Consider the following 21192-nt stretch of genomic DNA (forward strand, 5'->3'; position numbering starts at 1 on the left):
TGATATTTAAAGATAAACCTGAACAGTTTTGATTAGTTAAAAGCTGAATTTTCAACATTGCTTTGGCAGTCAGTATATGCAGTGCTTTAATATTTCACATAAAATTTTTATTACGAGCTTGGTTGTTCAAGGATGTGTCAGGACTGGTATGTCAGGAAAGCTGTTTAATATAAATGGGTTCTGTGGCCTGAAGGCATTTTAAACCATTGTATTTAACATATGTGACATGTCTGAGTTAGCTAGTGATTGAATTAAAGTTCAAGATTGACACAGGATGCTGAATCTTGACAGTGCTTAGGGCTGGGAAAATAAAGTACTTCTCAAATGTTAACGTTTAATAACTTTTTTTTTGTGGGGAGAAAGTAACTTTTTGAATTTCTAATGGGTACTGTTTCTCAATTTCCTTTAAGGACTTTTTAAACATCTTAAATTAGTGGTTCATTTATCAAATGTAATGAGAATTTGTTTTATATTTGTGGGCTTGTTTTGAATGTCACAAAAAGTAAAACTTTTCTCTCTTTTCCAATCTTTTTTTCAGACCTAGCACAATTATTTTTTTAATTGGCTATTTTTCTTAGATATTACATAGGTTAGGAGGCTATTTTATAGAGATGGAAGGTATACTTATCTTTGTCTTTTTTGGAATATTGTGATCTTTTGCATGAGCATGTTTCAAATATCCACTAGAATTCACCAGAGGGTGAAGTTGATTATAGTAAAGTATATTTTTGGGGAAGATCAATATGAATTGAGGAACTCTGAATATAGTGTAGTTTAAAGAAATCTTTGTGTAATATTTTCAGATGCTCATAGTAGCTTCTTTTTAATACTAACTCGAAGTATGCTAATAAAATGTTTGCTTGATAGAAGTTCTTAACGGACCTGTTTAAACGAACAGTAAAAGATGTTTTGTGAAGAGCATGTAAATGTTTTAAGTAAATGAGTGCTTCAGACAAGTTTAAGAATAAAAATATATTCCAAAATTTAAATATTCCCTTTGGAATTTTATTTATATTGTTATTTTCTAGCAAATCCTTTTTTTCATAGCTTAAAAAAAGATAGGCTATATTTTAGACCTTGTCATGCTGATAACAAATTTGGATAGTTTTATAATTCTCAATGACAGATCTAGATTAAGAACATTTTATTCAGTAAGTTATTGAGTAATTTCAGTCCCTGTGCATGTGACTTTATCAGAAGTCAACTGTTAAATATAACCAGAATTGCTAGCTGTAAGGACTATTCTATAACTTTAGTCATCAGTTCATTTAATAATGCTTGTTGATTGATTACCAAAATATATTTTGGGGAGAAGATTTAGAACTCACTTAACTTTTCCAAATGACTGGCTTGCTTTGTGGCATAATGTCACACAGATGCTCTTTCATAAATGTTGACTTAATAAGTTTATCCTTTATATATTTTGTATGTCATCTGTCTTTGCCATTTATGTTTGCACTCAGATTCTGGCCATTAACCGAGGGGAAAATTTGAAGATCCTGACAGTGAAGGTCAACATTCCGGATAATGTGAAGAATGAATTCTGTAGTTGGTGTGTCCAGAACAGGTCTGTCTGCTGATTTTAGTAATGTCTGTCTGTCTGTCTCTCTCCTTTTTAGCACCAAACTATAAAATAACTTTGAAGATCTTAATGCTTTAAGGTCTTGGTTGAATCAAAACTTTAATTTAAAACTCTGTAACATTAAGTGTCTGAGTTACTCAATGTAGTTTTTTCTTAAAATTTTGTAATGAAGATAATCTTTTGATAGTATAGACATGTTTTGGTCATTTTTCTTTTCTTTCTTTCTTTCTTTTTTTGGTGAGGCAATTGGGGTTAAGTGACTTGCCCAGGGTCACACAGCTAGTAAGTGTTAAGTGTCTGAGGCGAGATTTGAATGCAGGTGCTCTATCCACTGTGCCACCTAGCTTGCCCCTGGTCATTTTTCTTTAAGGAAAACTTCTAAACAAGTACTACTTAAATTTGTGTGTGTGTGTGTGTGTGTGTGTGTGTGTGAGAGTGTGAGAGCATGTGTTTAGGTTTAATATTTTAAGTTACATACGTGGGGGGAGTTATACTTGTGTGAGATAGTTGTCAGTCAGTAAATGTTTATTAAATGCCTACTGTGGGCCATGCAGTGTGCTAAACTCTAGAGATTAAAAAACAAAGCATAGTGTAGAACATTGGTGTGATCGATGGAGAAATAAATGATTTGGTTATCAGAGTATACAATAGGCTACCTGGACAGGAATAAGGATAAGGAATTTGGGAAACTAATCATAAACTTAGTATGAAAGTGTGAGGTAGTAGTGATTGAGTAGTGATTTCTGTCATCTGGACAATGATTTCAATTCAGCAAGCATTTGTGAAGCTATGTCTTAGGTACTGAACTCGGTACTAGTGACAGAATAACTAAAATAAAACAATCCCTGACATTAAGGAAGAACTTACTTAAGAGGGTAGTCCAGTAGTCCAACGTACAAGGTGATCAGCTCAATGAATAGTTATTTTGTGAGTGGAGAGGACAATGAAATGTGGAGGTAGAATTGACAGGTCTAGGCAACTAATGGATATGGAAGTCAGTGAAAATAGAGTGTAGGATAACTCCTATTTTGTTAATGTTAGTGACTGGAAGCATAGTGATTTTCTTGAAAGAACTTGGGAAATTAGGAAGAAAGACATAGGTCTGGAGCAATGATTAGAAATTCTGTTTTGGGACATTTTTGAGTTTGATATGTATGCAGGTAGTAATATGGAACTGAAACTCAGTTATGAGAGCTAAGTGTGTAAATTTAGGAGTCATCTAAATGATGATTGAAATCCATTACCTGGTGATCAGATCATGTCACTCCTCTGCTTCATGAATTCTAGTGCCTTGTAATTACCTCTACCATCAAATACAATTTTTTTTCTGTTTGGCATTAAAGCTTTTCATGATGTGGTTGTGGCCTGCCTTTCCAGATACCCTCCGGTACTTTATGATTCAGCCAAACTGACTTTTTTTTTCTTTTTCCTTTTTTTAGGGAGGCAGTTGGGGTTAAGTGACTTGCCCAGGGTCACACAGCTACTAAGTGTTAAGTGTCTGAGGCCAGATTTGAACTCAGGTACTCCTGACTCAGGGCCGGTGCTCTATCCACTGCACCACTTAGCTGCCCCAAACTGACTTTCTTGATGTTCCTCACATGTAATATTCTGTCTCTTGTCTCTAGGCCCATGCACAAGATATCTCTCATGACTAAAAGAGGTGTGTTAGTGGTAGAGAGGAAGTGTAGTGGATAGGAAATCAGGAGTCAAGAAGACCTGAGTTCAAATTCTACCTCAGACTTATTATTTGTGTGACCCTGGGCATGTCACTTAACTTCTCTCTCAGTCTCATCAAAAACTCAGTTTCCGCATGTGATTGTTATGAGACTCTAATGAGATAACATATGTAAAACACTTCATTGACTTTTAAGTAGGGCAGTTATTTACTGGATTGAGGGCAGACCCTAGAGTCAGGAAACTCATTTTCCTGAGTTCAAATCTGGTCTCAGACACTTATTCACTGTGTGACTGTGGGCAAGTCACTTAACCTCATTTACCTCAGTTCCTCATATGTAAAATGAGCTGGAGAAGGAAATGGTAAACCACTCCAGTATTTTTGCTAAGAAAACTCCAAATGGGGTCATGAAGATTTGGACACAACTGAAAACAACTGGACAACAACAACAACAAACTTTAAAGTGCAATATTAATAGTAATAATGGCAATAATATTAATTGTATTAATAGTAATAGTTCCTATATCATGTTCACATCTTGGAGAGATGTGTTTTAATAAAGTGGTATCGTTAGAAGTATCCCTATTTGGGGGCGGCTAGGTGGTGCAGTGGATAAAGCACTGGCCCTGGATTCAGGAGTACCTGAGTTCAAATCCGGCCTCGGACACTTGACACTTACCAGCTGTGTGACCCTGGGCAAGTCACTTAACCCCGATTGCCCCGCGCAAAAAAAAAAAAAAAGTATTCCTATTTCCCTCTCAGCAAGCCCTCCCATATGACAAATAGTATTTTTTAGAGGAAAAACAATTAGCACAATAGACTGATACATTGAAAAAGTCTGAAAACATGTACAATGTTTAACATCTCTAGATCTCCCTCCTCCATGAGGGGGATGGGTTGAGAGTATCCCCTCATATTTCTTCATTAGAATCCCACTTCATATTTATAATTTTGTTACTTTCACTTTTGATTTTTTGTTGTTGTTATTCTTTCTATTTACATTGTCATAGTTACCGTGTGTATTGTTTTCTTTGCTCTGCTTGCTTCACTCCTCATTAGTTCATATAGAACTTTCTATGCTTCTCTGTATTCATCATTTTCATAATTTTAAGTTGTTTATCGATTCCCAAATTTATGGGCATCTACTTTGTTTCCAATTCTTAGATATAACAAAAAGTACTGCTATATTTTGATACATATAGGGATTTTCTTATTGGTTGCTTCCTTCAAGTATAAGCCCAGTATTCAAGTCTCTGGTTCACAGGGTATGGACCTTTTAGTCACTTTATTTGTGTAATTCCAAATTGCTTTTCCCAATGATTGTACTGTTCTATTATTCCACAACCCTCCAATATTGACCTTTGGCATTTATTGCCACTTTTGATATTTTGCAGGGTGTGAATCAAAACTTCAGGGATATTTTTATTTGGGTTTCTATTTTTATTAGTGATCTGGAACATTCTTTCATGTAGTTGTGACTACTTTGCAATTATTCTTTTGAAAATTGTTCATATCATTTGACCTCATCTATTGGGAAATGTCTGTTAGTATAATTTATACATTAGAAGGTACATATGTCTATATATTATTTGTATTTCTTAGATAGCATTTATTGGAGAAATTTGACACAAATTCTTCTTGATTGTTTCCCTTTTGTTTTAATCTGCTTTACTTTGTATCACTAACATTTAGCATAGTGCTTAGCATATAGTAGGTATATACTAAATTCCCATTGATTGACTGAGAATAGAATCACAAATTATAAGCCTGTGAACTTTGTTTCCTAGCAAAATTATTGACCACATTATTAAAGGGATGGTTATTAAATACCTAGAAAAGAAAGTTGTGAAAGTATTCTTGCAAAGTGGGAGCAAATTATATTTACATAAAGTCTTGCCTTGGTTGATACGTTGTTGTTGCTGTTCCCAATTTATTGTTTTTTTTTATTTTTAGTGTTCTTTTCTTTTTAAATTTTGAATTTCAAATTCTCTACCTCTACCTCCTCCCCTACCCACTGAGATAGTAAGTAATATGATAGCAATTATATGTGTGAAATCATGCCAATCATATTTGCATATTAGTGATATTTAAAAAAGAAATGGAAAATGTTATACTTCAATTTTCACTCAGAGTTTATCAGTTCTCTCTTTGGAAATGGATAGCATTTTTTCATCATGAATTCTTTAGAATTATTTTGGATCATTGTATTTTTAGAGTAGCCAAATCTTTCACAGTTGATCACTATTATGATATTGCTATTAGTGTACACATGGATCTCTGAGTTCTTCTCACTTCACTTTGCATCAGTTCATGTAGGTCTTGCCATGTTTTTCTGAAATCACTCCCCCATCATCATTTCTTTCTTTCTTTTTTTTTTTGTTTTTTTTTTTTAGCAACAAACATTTATTTTATTTTTTCTGGTTATACGTAAGGGTAGTTTTCAACATTTATTTTCATAAGATTTAGAGTTCCAAATTTTTCTCCTTCCCTCCCTTTCTTCTCCTCTCCACAAGACAGCAACCAGGTTATATATGTACAATCCACAAGTGCTCTTTTTATCAGTTCTTTCTATGGGGGTGGATAGTATGCTATAATACCTATAATTATGAAAACTCTAAATATGAAAAATGTAAAACTAAATAATATATTACAAATATTTTATATGAGAAATCCTATAAGAATTAAAAGTAGTACAAGCCTTCATTCTTACTATTACTTAAGACTTCATATTTTGTAAATTTTGTTGAATATAATTATATTTTTAATAAGTTATAACTTTGAAGATGTTTAACATAATATAATGATTTTTATATATGTATATATATCATACTTATAATAAATTTAATTTTGATGTTGGACTTTTTCACTTGAATAAAGAGTTATAATTTTTACCCATCACCAGACACCATCTTAAATATGGTTATTTATTGATGTTATTTTAGTGTTTTTGATTTGAAACAAGGATAGACAATGGAAACTCACTAACTACAGTAAAAACAAAAATGGTAGGATAATTTCACAGGTTCTCTTGTTGAGAAATTAATATTCGTTTTCATTTTTAGCCCCAAATTTATAAGGCTGTCCTTTTTCTTTTTCTTTTTTTTAAAATAAAAGTATTTTATTATTTTCCAGTTACATGTAGAGATAGCTTTCAGCATTTGTTAACATAAGATTTCCAGTTTCAAATTTTCTCCCTCCCTCCCCCCTTCCCCCAGACAGCAGGCAATCTGATATAGGTTATACACACACACACACACACACACACACACACACACACACACACACACACACACACACACACACACACAAAACAACAACAACATTAAACATATTTCTGCATCAGTCATGCTATAAGAGAAGAATCAGAGTAATAAGGAAAAGCCTCAAAATAGAAAAACAACAGCACCAAAAACAAAAGAAATAGTATGGTTCAATCAGCATCCATATTCCATAGTTCTTTTTTTTTTTCTTTTTCCTGGATTTGGAGAGCCTTTTCCATCATGAGTCCCCTGGAACTCAATGTATTGGTGGGAAGAATCCAGTTCATCACAGTTGATCAACACACAATGTTGATGACACTGTGTATAATGTTCTTCTGGTTCTGCTCATCTCACACATCATCAGTTCATGCAAGTTCTTCCAGGTTTTTCTGAACTTCTCCTGCTCATTGTTTCTCACAGCACAATAGAATTCCATTACATTCATATACCACAACTTGTTCAGCCATTACCCAACTGATGGGCAACCCCTCAATTTCCAATTCCTTGCTACCACAAAAAGAGCCTCTATAAATATTTTTGAACATGTGGGTCCTTTTCCCTTTTCTATGATCTCTTTGGGAAAAAGACCCAAAAGTGGTATTGCTGGGTCAAAGGGTATGCACAGCTTTATAGCCCTTTGGGCATAATTCCAAATTGCTCTCCAGAATGGTTGGATCGGATCACAGCTCCACCAACAATGCATTAGTGTTCCAATTTTTCCATGTCTTCTCCAACATTTGTTATTTTCCTTTTTTGTCATATTAGCCAATCTGACAGGTGTCAGGTGGTACCTCAGAGTTGTTTTAATTTGCATCTCTCTAATCAATAGTGATTTAGAGCATTTTTTCATATGGGAATAGATAGCTTTGATTTCTTCATCAGAAAACTGCCTGTTCGTATCCTTTGACCATTTCTCAATTGGGGAATGACTTGGATTCTTATAAATTTGATTTAGTTCCCTATATATTTTAGAAATGAGGCCTTTGTCAGAAGTACTGGCCATAAAAATTGTTCCCCAGCTTTCTGAATCCCTTCTAATTTTGGATGCATTGCTTCTGTTTGTACAAAACCTTTTTAATTTAATGTAATCAAAATCATTCATTTTGCTTTTCATAATATTCAGTATCTCTTGTTCGGTCATAAACTGTTCTCCTTTCCAAAGATCTGAAAGGCAGACTCTTCTTTCCTTCCTCTCCTAATTTGCCTTTGGTATCACCTCTTATGTTTAAATCATGTACCCATTTTGACCTTATTTTAGTATAAGTAAGATGTTGGTCTATGCCTAATTTCTGCCATACTATCTTCCAGTTTTCCCAGCAGTTTTTGTCAAATACTGAGTTCCTATCCCAGAAGCTGGAGTCTTTGGGTTTATCAAACACTACATTACTAGTGTCATTTATTACTGCATTTCCTGAGCCTAGCCTATTCCATTGATCCTCTACTCTATTTCTTAGCCAGTACCAGATAGTTTTGATGACTGCGGCTTTATAGTAAAGCTCCAGGTTTGGTACAGCTAACCCACTTGCCTGTGCATTTTTTTCATTATTTCCCTTGATATTCTTGACTTTTTATTTTTCCAGATGAATTTTGTTATTATTTTTTCTAGCTCTATAAAATAATTTTTAAGTAGTCTGATTGGTATGGCACTGGATAAGTAAATTCATTTAGGTAGAATTGTCATTTTTACTATATGAGCTCTGCCTATCCATGAGCAATTGATATCTTTCCAATTATTTAGATCTGATTTAATTTGTGAAAAGTGTTTTGTAATTGTGTTCATAGAGTTCCTGGGTTTGTCTTGGCAAGTAGACTTCCAAGTATTTTTTACCATCTACCATTACTTTAAATGGAATTTCTCTTTCTATCTCTTGCTGTTGGACTTTGTTGGTCACGTATAGAAATGCTGACGATTTATGTGGATTTATTTTATATCCTGCTACTTTGCTAAAGTTGTTAATTGTTTCAAGTAATTTTTTAATTGATTCTCTAGGATTCTCTAAGTATACCATCATATCATCTGCAGAGTGATAGTTTTGTTTCCTCCTTGCCAATTCTAATTCCTTTAATTCCTTTTTCTTCTCTGATTGCTAACGCTAACATTTCTAGTACAATATTAAATAATAGAGGTGATAATGGACATCCCTGTTTCACCCCTGATCTTATTGGGAAGGCCTCTAACTTATCTCCATTACATATAATGCTTGCTGATGGTTTTAGGTAGATACTGCTTATTATTTTAAGGAAAGCTCCACCTATTCCTAAACTCTCTAGTGTTTTTATTAGGAATGGGTGCTGTATTTTGTCAACAGCTTTCTCTACATCTATTGAGATAATCATATGATTTTGGTTGGTTTTCTTATTGATGTGGTTGATTATGTTAATAGTTTTCCTAATGTTGAACCAGCCCTGCATTCCTGGTATAAATCCTACCTGGTCATAGTGTATTATCCTGGTGATCACTTGCTGTAATCTCCTTGCTAATATCTTATTTAAGATTTTGGCATCAATATTCATGAGGGAAATTGGTCTATAATTTTCTTTCTCTATTTTCCCTCTGCCTGGTTTTGGTATCACCACCATATTTGTGTCATAAAACGAATTTGGTAGAACTCCTTCTTCACCTATTTTCCAAATAATTTGTATAATATTGGAATTAATTGTTCTTTAAATGTTTGGTCTAATTCACCTGTAAACTCATCTGGCCCTGGGGATTCTTTCTTAGGGAGTTCATTAATGGCTTGTTCAATTTCTTTTTCTAATATGGGCTTTTTTAAGGATTTTATTTCCTCTTCAGTGAACCTGGGCAGTTTGTATTTTTGTAAATATTTATCCATTTCATTTAGATTGTCAAATTCATTGGCATACAGTTGGGCAAAATAATTCCTAATTATTGATTTAATTTCCACTTCATTGGTGGTAACATCACCCCTTTCATTTTTGATACTGGTAATTTGGTTTTCTTCTTTCTTTTTTTAATCAAGTTAACTAATATTTTATCTCTTTTATTGGTTATTTCATAAAACAATCTCTTAGTTTTATTGGTTAATTCTATAGTTTTCTTGCTTTCAATTTTATTAATTTCTCCTTTAATTTTCAGGATCTCTAGTTTAGTATCTAATTGGGGATTTCTAATTTGTTCTTTTTCTAGCTTTTTAAGTTGCATGCCCAATTCATTAATATCCTCTTGTTTTTATTCATGTAAGCAATTAGAGCTATAAAATTTCCCCTAAGCATTGCTTTGGCTACATCCCATAGATTTTGGTATGTTGTCTCATTATTGTCATTCTCTTGGATAAAGTTGTTGATTGTTTCTATGATTTGTTGTTTAACCCATTCATTCTTTAGAATGGAATTATTTAGTTTCCAGTAATTTTAATTGCATCATGATCTGATAAGGATGCATTTACTATTTCTTCCTTTCTACATTTGACTGTGATGTTTTTGTGCCCTAATACATGGTCAATTTTTTGAAAATATGCCATGTACTGCTGAGAAAAAGGTATATTTCTTTCTATCCCCATTCAATTTTCTCTAGACATCTATCATGTCTAACTTTTCTAGTATTCTATTCACCTCTTTCACTTCTTTCTTATTTTTTGGCCAGATTTTCTAATTCTGAGAGGGGGAGATTCAGATGCCCCACTAGTATAGTATAGTCTAATTCCTCTTGTAACTCATTTAACTTCTCCTCTAAGAGTTTGGATGCTATACTACTTGGCGCATACATGTTTAATATTAATATTGCTTCATTATCTATAGTGCCTTTTAGCAAGATGTAGTTTCCTTCCTTATCTCTTTTAATGAGATCTATTTTTCCTGTGCTTTGTCTGAGATAAGGATTGCTACCCCTGCTTTTTTTACTTTAGTTGAAGCATAATATATTCTGCTCCAGCCTTTTACCTTTACTCTGTGTGTATCTCTCTGCTTCAAATGTGTTTCTTATAAACAGCATATTGTAGGATTCTGATTTTTAATCCACTCTGCAATTCACTTCCGTTTTATAGCAGAGTTCATCCCATTCACATTCACAGTTATTATTACTGTCTGTTCCCCTCCATTCTATTTACCCCCTTTGTACTTTTCCTTCTTCTTTCATCCTATTCCTCCTCATCAACGTTTTTCTTCTTACCCCTGCCTCCCCCAATCTGCCCTCCCTTTTTATCACCCCCCCTCCCTTTTCTTTACCCTTTTCTCCCTTGCTTTTGCCCTCCCTTATATCAGTCCTCCCTTCCCCTTTTACTTCCCTAAAGAATAAACTAAGTTTCTTTATCCAAATGAATGTATATGTTATTCCCTCTTTGAATCAAATCTAATGAGAGTAGGGTTGAAACAATATTCACCCCTCCCTTCTTTCCCTCTATTGTCATAGTTTTTTTTTACCTCTTCATATGATGTAATTCACCCCATTCCACCTCCCCTTTCCTCTTCTCCCCCAAAACTCCCTTTGTAACACCTTAATTTTCTTTGTATCACATCAAAAACAATTTATATTTATATCCTCTTTCTGTAATCCTTCTGTCTGTCCAAATACATTTACAGTTCTCAAGAGTTATAAGTATTATCTTCCCGTGTAGGGATATAAATAGTTTAACCTAATTGAGTAACTTTTTTTCCCCCCTGTTACCTTTTTAAACTTTTCTTGAGTCTTGTATGTTAAGATCAAATTTTCTATTCAGTTCTGGTCTTTTCATCGGGAAACCTTAAAAGTCCCCAATGTCATTGAATGTCCATCTTTTCCCCTGAAAGAGAATGAACATTTTTGCTGGATAATAGATTCTTGGCTGCAATCCAAGCTCCTCTGCCTTCTGGAATATCATATTCCAAGCCTTGCAATCCTTTAATATTGAAGCTGTCAGGTCCTGAGCAATCCTGACCATGGCTCCATGATATTTAAATTGCTTCTTTCTGGCTGCTTGGAGTATTTTCTCCTTTACCTGATAATTCTGGAATTTGGCTACAATATTCCTTGGAGTTTTCCTTTTGGGGTCTCTTTCAGGAGGTGATAGGTGGATTCTTTCAATGACTATTTTATCCTCTGATTTGTAAGGGGCTAAAATTCTAGCTATACTGTCCAAAATATCTAATGAGTGCTCGCCAATAAATTATAAGCTTTAGCAAGAGTTAGACTTTTAGGCATTTATTAAGGAGAATAAGCATTTGGTGAAGAGAAAGAGAAAGGCCTAGATTCATCTATCTATTAAAGGGAGAGTGCATTTCTAGCTCCATTCTCTACCAGAGTCCTTAGGAAAGAGAGAGTCAGAGTGCCAACCTCCCCCTTCTTCCTCCCACAAGCAAACGTCACTTCCTGACACCAAAGAAAAGCTGCATGGTCTTGCCCTCAGAGACCATCACCTCATGGCAGAGCTTTTCTACAATAAGTCTCCAGCAGGTGGCGTCATTCCCATCATTACAGATTCTTTAATATCAGGGCAGTTCTCCTTAATAATTTCCTGGAATATAGTGTCTAGACTCTTTTTCTGATCATGGCTTTCAGGCAGTCCATCGATTCTCAAATTGTCTCTTCTGGATCTGTTTTCCAGATCAGTTGTCTTTCCAATGAAGTATTTCACATTTTCTTCTATTTTTTCATTCTTTTGATTCTGCTAGACTGATTCCTGGTGTCTCATGGATTCCTTATCTTCTAACTGTCCAATTTTAATTTTTAAGGTGTTGCTTTTTTAAATGAGATTATGCACCTTTTTTCCCATTTGGCCAAATGAATTTTTTAAGGCATCATTTTCTTCAGTGAGATTATGTACCTTTTTTTCCATTTGGCCAGATGAATTTTGTAAGGAATTGTTTTCTTCAGTCAATATTTGTGCTTCCTTTTCTAAGCTGCTGATTCTTTTTTCATAATTTTCTTGTTTTGCTTTCATTTCTCTCCCTGTTTTTTCTCCTACCTTTCTCAGTTGACTTTGGAAATCCTTTTTGTGCTCTCTTCCCATTTTTTCTTCTACCTCTCTCAAATGATTTTTATTATTATTATTATTTTTTTTAGTGAGGCAATTGGGGTTAAGTGACTTGCCCAGAGTCACACAGCTAGTAAGTGTTAAGTGTCTGAGGCCGGATTTGAACTCAGGTACTCCTGAATCCAGGGCCGGTGCTTTAACCACTGCACCATCTAGCTGCCCCCAGACTATTATTTGAACTCAGGTCTTCCTGACTCCAGGGCCGGTGCTCTATCTAATGCGCCACCTAGCTGCCCCTTAATTGATTTTTTTTTTTTTTTTTTTTTTTAGTGAGGCAAGTGGGGTTAAGTGACTTGCCTAGGGTCACACAGCTAGTAAGTGTTAAGTGTCTGAGGCCGGATTTGAACTCAGGTATTCCTGACTCCAGGGCCGGTGCTCTATCCACTGCGCCACCTAGCTGCCCCTCAGTTGATTTTTAAAATCCTTTTTGAGCTCTTCCAAGAAGGCTTTTTATTCTTGAGACCAATTCAACTTCCCTCTTGAGACTTCACATTGTGAGGGCCAAAATTTGATATACGGAGCATTATTTGGGTGACTTGCCTTAATATTGGGGTCCTGGAAATATGAGGTACTCTAATCTCCTCTTTGAACTTTCGTTTTAGATATTTCTCCCAGGCCAATAAGAAAGGAGCCACTAAGCTTTAGTTCAGAAAGGGATCAGATTTTATTACTAGGGAATTAATTAAGCAACAAAAGGGAAACTAATAAAAATCAAAGATAAAGAAATAGGAAAATAGAAATACAGATAGATATTCTAAACTTAACCTATTCACTCCCAGACACTTCCCAATTAAGCTAATTCAAAGGAATTTAGGGTTTTCCATAAGTGACTCACCCAACCCCAGGGTCAGTATGCAGTTTCCAGTGCCATGCTGAGACCTGCTCGCCAGCCTGAAAAGCCCGAAAAACTTAAACACGCCCTGCCTACTGGAAACCTCCTCGCCTTCTGGAAGCCTCCTAGCTCCCTTCTGTGAGTGTTCAATCTCTCCTCCCCGAAAAGGGGAGGTCCTTTAAAAGCTGCTCAGTAGCAGTAATCTCAGGGTGGGCCAGGTGTGTCCCCTCCCAAATGATTCAGCTAAAAAAGTGCAATATTTAATCTTTACCACAAATAATTTTTATCACAACATGTAGGCAATTTGAGAGTATTGTCCTCACCTGAGTTTGTGTTTGCCACTTCCCTGTTGATACAGAAGCTCTCAATGGTGAGCTCTTTTTTTCTTACTCATACTGCAGCTTATCTATCTATCTATCTATCTATCTATCTATCTATCTATCTATCTATCTATCTATCTATCTATCTGTCTGTCTGTCTGTCTGTCTGTCTGTCTGTCTGTCTGTCTGTCTATCTATCTATCTATCTATCTGTCTGTCTGTCTGTCTGTCTGTCTGTCTGTCTGTCTGTCTGTCTGTCTATCTATCTATCTAATCTATTTATTTATTAAGTTGAGGTCTGCTCTGGGGGCGCCAGGGTCCCTGTTTTGAGCTTCTTGTGCTGGGGTATATGGGCTGTGTCACCAGCTTTTTTACACTGAGGCCTCTATGGCTTGTGGATTTCCCCCACCCTGGACTTCCTGTCTGAGCGCGCTAGTATCAGTAGGCCTGGTTGCGCCTGTCCTGTGCATGACCCTCCAGCTGGCAACCTGCCCTCTTGGCTGGTGCAGGTGGGTTTTGCCACTGTCCTGCTGCACCACCAGATCTTTGAGCCAGGATCCAGGGGCCTCAGTTGCTTGGCTGTGGCCCACAGCTTCCTGCTGACTTGCCCCGACCCCCTTGGCGCTGCACTGCTGCCCTGTGCTGTGCCTCTCTTTTGCCTGAGTCAGACTGACATTTCCTAAATTATGTCTGGTTGGAAGACTGTGTCTCTGTCTCTTTGCAGGTTCTATAGTTTCAGAATCTGTCCAGAGGCTTTTTTTTTTGGTGAGGCAATTGGGGTTAAGTGACTTGACCAGGGTCACACAGCTAGTGTTAAGTGTCTGAGGCCAGATTTGAACTCAGGTCCTCCTGACTTCAGGGCCGGTGCTCTATCCACTGCGCCACCTAGCTGCCCCCAGAGGCTTTTTTTAATGTTCTTTTTGAGGGAAAAGAAGGAGAGCTTGGGCAGCTGGCTGATTCCTCTCCACCATCTTGGCTCTGCCAAGGCTGTCCTTTTTCAATGATATTTGTAGTCCAAAATCTCTTGATGAATCTGTTAAATTATTTTTCATTTGTTGTTAATTCATTGATCAGATGTAAAAGATTTATTGAATGGGTTACAAATCCAATTTAATTTATTGGAAAATTTGCTAAAATATTCATTGAAAGCTACTTAAAAGAATTCCAGAAGATTACTCATGTCTTTTTTGATATCCAGTTCCAAAGATAGTTCATTTTCCAATAAGAAGTAATGTGTCGGGGCAGCTAGGTGGCACAGGGGATAGAGCACTGGCCCTGGAGTTAGGAGTACCTGAGTTCAAATCTGGCCTCAGACACTTAACACTTACTAGCTATATGACCCTGGGCAATTCACTTAACCCCAATTGCCTCACTAAAAAAAAAATAAATAAAGTACTGTGTCAAAGCACTCAGTACTGTTCTCAGTTGTGTGGTTCCAAAATTTTAGTTTCTTAATATACTTTTTACTTTGTCTTGGACATTGTGTTTGTACCTTGTAATGATTTGTTGAGTTTGTAAATTTTTTGGAAAGTTCTGTGCTAATTATGTTAATCTTTGTAGCCCTGTCATATCACTTGTACACTTAGGTGAAAAGGATGGTCAGTGAAAAAGACAACCAGTTCTTCACTCAGTCCAAATAGATGAATAATAACTGTCATGGGAAAACCATCTAACGTCAATGTGTATTAAAGTAACATGCTTGCTGCCTATCTTTCTGCATAAAATGGTAAATAATCAATAGTGAGTTGATTTTGTAAAATTAGTTATTTTGATAGCATCATCTAATATGCTTTTAAGTTGTGTTTTCTCTTTGATCACAAAAATTGTGTATATTGCAGGATTACTCTACCATATTCACTTTATTATTATTATTTTTAATAAATGAAATATTCCTCCCAGTTTTGCCAGTCATTGATTTTATTCGGTCTGTACAAATTCCAAAACAAGAGTACCAATTGATTTATTTCCTATAACTTTTCTCAAGTTGTTACTTATTTTGACTAGTTTTTTTATTTGATTTTCTAGGGTTCTTTAAGTAAACCATCATATCCTGTATAAATAGTGATATTTTGCTCTCCTCATTGCCTATTCATTCAATTTCTTTTTCTCATTTTCTTGTTAAAACTAGCTAGCCATTTCTAGTGTAATATTGAATAATAGTAGTGGTAATGGACATCCTTACCTCATCTGAATCTTACTGGAAAGGCTTATAGTTTATTACAGAAATCTCTTCCTTTAGGTTTTAGAGAGATTCTTCTCATCCTTTTAAGAAAAGTGCCATTTCTTCCTTTGTTGTCCAGTGTTTTTTAATGGAACAGATGTATTTTGTCAAAAGCTTTTCCAAAATTCGTTGATGATATTGTATTATGATAAGTATTGTATAATTATATTTTTCCTAATATTGAAACAGCCCTGCATCCTGGTATAAATCTAGCCTAGTCATAGTTTATGATTTTTGTGATATATTGTTGCAATTTCTTTGCTAGTATTTTATTTTAAAATTCTGCATTATTATTTGGGAAATGTGTCTATAGTTTTCTTTCTCTGTTTTTCTTCCCCTTGGTTTTGGAATTAAGATAATATTTGTTTCATAGAAGGAACTTGGTAGGATTCTTTCTTTCAAAGTATTTTTAAAAAATAGTTTATGGAGTATTGGAATTAATTGTTATTTAAATCTTTGATAGTGTTAAGGGCTAAAATTCTAGCTAAACTGTCTAAAATATCTAATGAGTGGTCGCCAATAAATTATAAGCTTTAGCAAGAGGTAGGCTTTTAAGCATTTATTAAGGAGAATAAGAATTTGGTAAAGAGAGAGAGAAAGGCCTAGATTCCTATCTATTAAAGGGAGAGCGCATTTCTAGCTCCACTCTCCACCAGGCCCAAGGCAAGAGAGTGAGACTGAGTGCCAGTCTCTTCCTTCCTCCTCCCACTAGCCCTTTGTCACTTCCTGACACCAAAGAAAAGACTCCTGGTCTTGCCCTCAAAGACCTTCACTTCATGGGCGGAACTCTTCTACAGTAAGTCTCCAGCAGGTGGCGTCATTCCAATCATTACAATAGAATTTCTTTACAAATCCATTTTCCCCCGCCTTAGGGAGGTCATTTATGGCTTCTTGAATTTCTTTTTCTACCGTAGGGTTATTTTAAGTAGTCTCTTTCCTGTTGGGCACTTTATATTTTTAAAAATATTAATTTATTTCATTCAGATAGTCAATTTTATTAACATATAGTTGGGTGAAGTAGCTTCTAATAATTGCTTTAATTTTATCTTCATTGATTGTACATTCATTCTTTTCAGTGTTGATACTGGCAATTTGGTTTTCTTTGTTCCCTTAAAATCAAATTAGTCTACCTTACCCCCAAAGAAGTTTTCGATGGTCTTCTGCTTTCTCTGTCTGCTCATATTTGGCTTACTATTTCTTGTCTTTTAACTCCTTCTTTAAGTGTGGTGCTGCTTCTAGGACACACTGTTCAAGCTACAGTGTGGCCTGGGGGATGGTTGGGCTTCTTCTCAGCCTGCCTGGCCTCGCTTTCATTTGATTTTCATTTCATTTAACTCTCCACTGGGGTGTGTGTGTGTGTGTGTGTGTGTGGGGAGGGCTGCTTCTTGGCTCCACTCCTGTTCTCAACTTCAGAGGTTCCCAGGTGTTTTGGGTTAAGGGGGGGCAGGCTTTAATCTCACCTGGCCTGTTCTCAGGTCCGGAGATAACCTCAGGCCTATTTACTAAGAAACCAACCAGCAAAGCTTTCTGTGGTGTGGTTCTCAGCTTCCGATGAGACTACTACCCTGCTCACTTCCCCACCTGGATCACTCCCCAACCTGGATCACTCCCCCACCTGGATCACTCCCCCACCTGGTTCTTTGGGGATAAGGTAGACCACAATACAACCTCAGAAGAAGAAGATAATAACAGGGTCAAAGCTCTAACATCCAAAGCTTCCAAGAAAAATATGAACTGGTCTCAGGCCATGGAGGCTCTCAAAAGGGACTTTGAAGAGAAAGTACGAGAAATAGAAAGAAGATGTAGTGAAAAGGAGGAAAGAATGGAAAGGGAAATGAGAGCGATGCAGTAGAGTCATGAGAAAAAAGTCAACAGTTTGAAAAGCCAAATGGAAAAGGAGATTAAAAAACTCTCTGATGAAAATGGAAGCTAGTGACTTTATGAGAAACCAAGACACAGTAAAGCAAATATAATTGAATGAAAAAATAGAGAGCAGTGTGAAATATCTCCTTGGAAAAACAGCTGACCTAGAAAATAAATCTAGAAGAGATAATTTGAAAATCATTGGACTACCTGAAAACCATGACCAAAACAAAAGCTTAAAAAAAGGATTTCAAATACTGTGGAGCTCCAATAAGGATAAATAAGATCTAGCAGCTTCTACATTAAAGGACTGAAGGGCATGGAATATGATGTTCCAGAGGGCAAAGGAACTGGGACTTCAGCCAAAAATCTCATACCCAGCAAAACTGAGTATAATTTTTCAGAGGCAAAAATGGGATTTCAATGAGAAAGAGGTCTTTCAAGCATTTGTGATGAAAAGACCTGAACTGAATAGAAAATTTGACTTTCAAATACAAGATCCTGGAGAAGCATAAAAAGGTAAACAGGAAAAAGACTTCATGAGGGATATTAAAAGATCAAACTGTTAACATTCCTACATGGGAAGATACTACTTTGAAATCATAAGAACTATCTCAGTAAGAAATTCAGGGGCAGCTGGGTGGTGCAGTGGATGGAGCACCAGCCTTGGACTCAGGAGAACCTGGGTTCAGATGTGACCTTGGACACTTGACAATTGATGGCTGTGTGACCCTGGGCAAGTCGCTTGGCTCCCCGGTTGCCTCATCAAAAAACAAAACAAAACACAAATTCTTCACAAGAAATTCATAGAAGATAGGGCTGATCTGAATATGAGGGGATGATATCTGTAAAGCATTTATGTTTTGTTCTTTGTGGGCCAGACAGGGAGGGGTGTCTTATGTCTGGGGCTGGATTTGGGCTTGGGGGGGCCTCCTGGGTCCAGGGCTGGTGCTTTGTCCACTGTGCCACCTAGCTAATCCATGATGACATCATTAAAATAGGGTTGAGGTGTAGGAGGAATAAACTGGGGGAGGGAGAAGGGAAGAGATGGTCTGGGGAGAGGTATTTCACATGAAGGAAACAAGAAGAAAGCTTATAGAGAAGAGTAGAAGAGGGGGAAGGAGTTGGGGGAGTGAAGCGAACCTTAATATCATCAGAATTTGCTCAAAGAAGGACTAACATACATACTCAAGTAGGTATAGTAATATACTTTTGCCCTGGGGGGAGGGAGGGAGAAAGGGGGGGGAGAGAAGAAGGAGGAAAGGGCAGATTGGGGAAGAGAGCAGTAAAAATTACAACACTTTCAAGGAAGATGAAGATGTTCTGCGTTATTGCACCAGTATGACATATTGAATTGCTTGATCTCATAGGGAGGGTTGAGGAGGGAGGGAGGAAGAAAAATTTAGAACACAGAATTAGCTCAGGGACCCTGATCTCATTGGAGTGGGCTCATGGAGGGAATAGTTTTCATACCCAATTGGGAAGAGGAATTTATTTAACCCTGCAGGAAAATAGGAGGGGAAGAGGAGAAGGAAGGAAGGGTGAAAAAAGGGAGTACAGAGCGAGGGAGAGGATAGTCAGAAGTAAGGCACCTCTGAGGAGGAATGGGTAAAAAGAAGATATAGTAAATGTCATGGGAAGGGAGTGGGATGGAAGGAAGTAGTTATGATGATTGATTATAATGGCAAAATGTATGGTACCTACTTTGCTGGGCTTTTGTGAAGAAGATTCTCTGTCAAGCTTAAGGTACCATATAGAGGTTGTGATAAACAGGATGCTATCGGGAAAATCTGGAGAGACCTACATGAGCTGAAACAGAGTGAAATGTACTGTATACAAAATAACAGCAATAGTGGGGGATGATCTGCTGGGAAGCATGTGGTTGTTTTCAGCAAGGCAGTGATCCAATGTAATTCTGAGGGACTTAGGAAGATTGTAGCCCATCTGCAGAGAAAGAACTGATAGTATCTGAAAAAAGATGGAAACACATTAAAAAAATTTTTTTTTTCATTTCCAATTTGATAAAAAAATAAAAAAAATTTTTTAAATCAATCAAATTAGGCAATAGTCTGTATATTACCCCCCTGCTTACACCCTAAAAAACCAGCCCTTAGTTTTATTTATTAGTTCAGTTTTAAAAAAACAACTTTCAATTGTATTAATCTCTCCTTTGATTTTCAGATTATGGGTGGTTGTTTTGTTTTCGTGAGGCATTTGGGGTTAAGTGACTTGCCCAGGGTCACACAGCTAGTAAGTGTTAAGTTGTCTGAGGCTGGATTTGGACTCAGGTCCTCCTGACTCCAGGACCGGTGCTCTATCCACTGTGCCACCTAGCTGCCCCATGGGTGTTTTAATTGAAGGTTTTAAATTATTGTTTTTCTAGTAGGATGCCCAGTTTGTTAGTCTGGTCTTTCTTTTTTTGATGCAAACTTTTAGAAATATAAATTTTCCACTATTAATTTGGTTCTAAGTCACAAATGCTGTTTCATGGTTATAATATAGTAATTAATGATTGTTTCTATGATTTTAAAATTCATTCATTCTTTCTAATTATTTAGTTTCCAATTAATATTTAGTCTTCAAAAGCTATTGAATCTAATTTTCATTGTACTATGGTCAGAAAAAAAAAGATGCAGAAAAAGATGCTTTTTTGCATTTGTTTGTGAGGTTTTTATACCCTGATACGTAGTTAATTTTTGTGAGGGTGTCATGCATAGCTGAGAAATAGATTGTCTAATTTCTGTTCTGGAATTCTTTAGAGGTTTATCATTTCAAACTTTTCTAAAATTCTATTCATCTTTTACCTTCTTTTTTGTTTATTTTATGGTTAGTTTTATCTAGGTCTGAGAGAATATGTTGAGATACCCACTAGTGTAGTTTTAGTGTCTCTTTCTGTAACTCGTTTAAGTTTTCAGTCAGTAATTTAGATCCAATGCCATTTGGTATATATTTGTTTACTATTGATATGATTTCACTCTGTGGTACGTTTCAGTAGAATGTAGTTTTCCTGATCATATCTTTTAATTAGGTCTCTTTTTGCTTCTGCTTTGTCTGAATTCATGACTACTACCCCTTGCCTTTTTTACTTCAGCTGAAGCATAATAGATTTTCCTACAGCCCCTTACTTAACTCCTATTATCTTTCTGTTTCAAGTATTTTTCTTATAATCAACATTTGTTGGATTCTGATTTCTAGTCCAATTCAGATGAGAGTGAGGTTCAAATCTATCTTCCCCTCTGAATTCACATTCTTTATTGTATAAACTCTTCCTTGAACACCCCATTTATGTGAGATAATTTTCTCTATTTCCCTTCTCTCATCGCTCTTCTATTTTGAGATCATCTCCACTTAATAGAATCACACCCTGGCTTTTTATCTATGTAGATTCTCTTTAATTGCCCTAGTGATGATAAAATTCTTAGGGGTTATGTGTATCATCTTTACATATAGGGTTGTAAACAGTTTAACCT

General features: G+C 36.1%; 1 protein-coding gene across 4 annotated transcripts in view; it reads left to right on the top strand.

The window, feature by feature from the left end:
* Window positions 1-21192, top strand: part of SRBD1 (S1 RNA binding domain 1) — a 296284-nt gene that overhangs the window by 54421 nt on the left and 220671 nt on the right. For all 4 annotated transcript variants that reach the window (XM_043989808.1, XM_043989812.1, XM_043989811.1 and 1 more), the window contains one exon: window positions 1464-1567. In XM_043989808.1, the coding sequence (XP_043845743.1) occupies window positions 1464-1567 (104 nt within the window). The remainder of the gene's footprint in view (window positions 1-1463; window positions 1568-21192) is intronic.

Source organism: Dromiciops gliroides, chromosome 2, assembly GCF_019393635.1.
Source record: "Dromiciops gliroides isolate mDroGli1 chromosome 2, mDroGli1.pri, whole genome shotgun sequence".
NCBI lineage: Eukaryota > Metazoa > Chordata > Mammalia > Microbiotheria > Microbiotheriidae > Dromiciops > Dromiciops gliroides.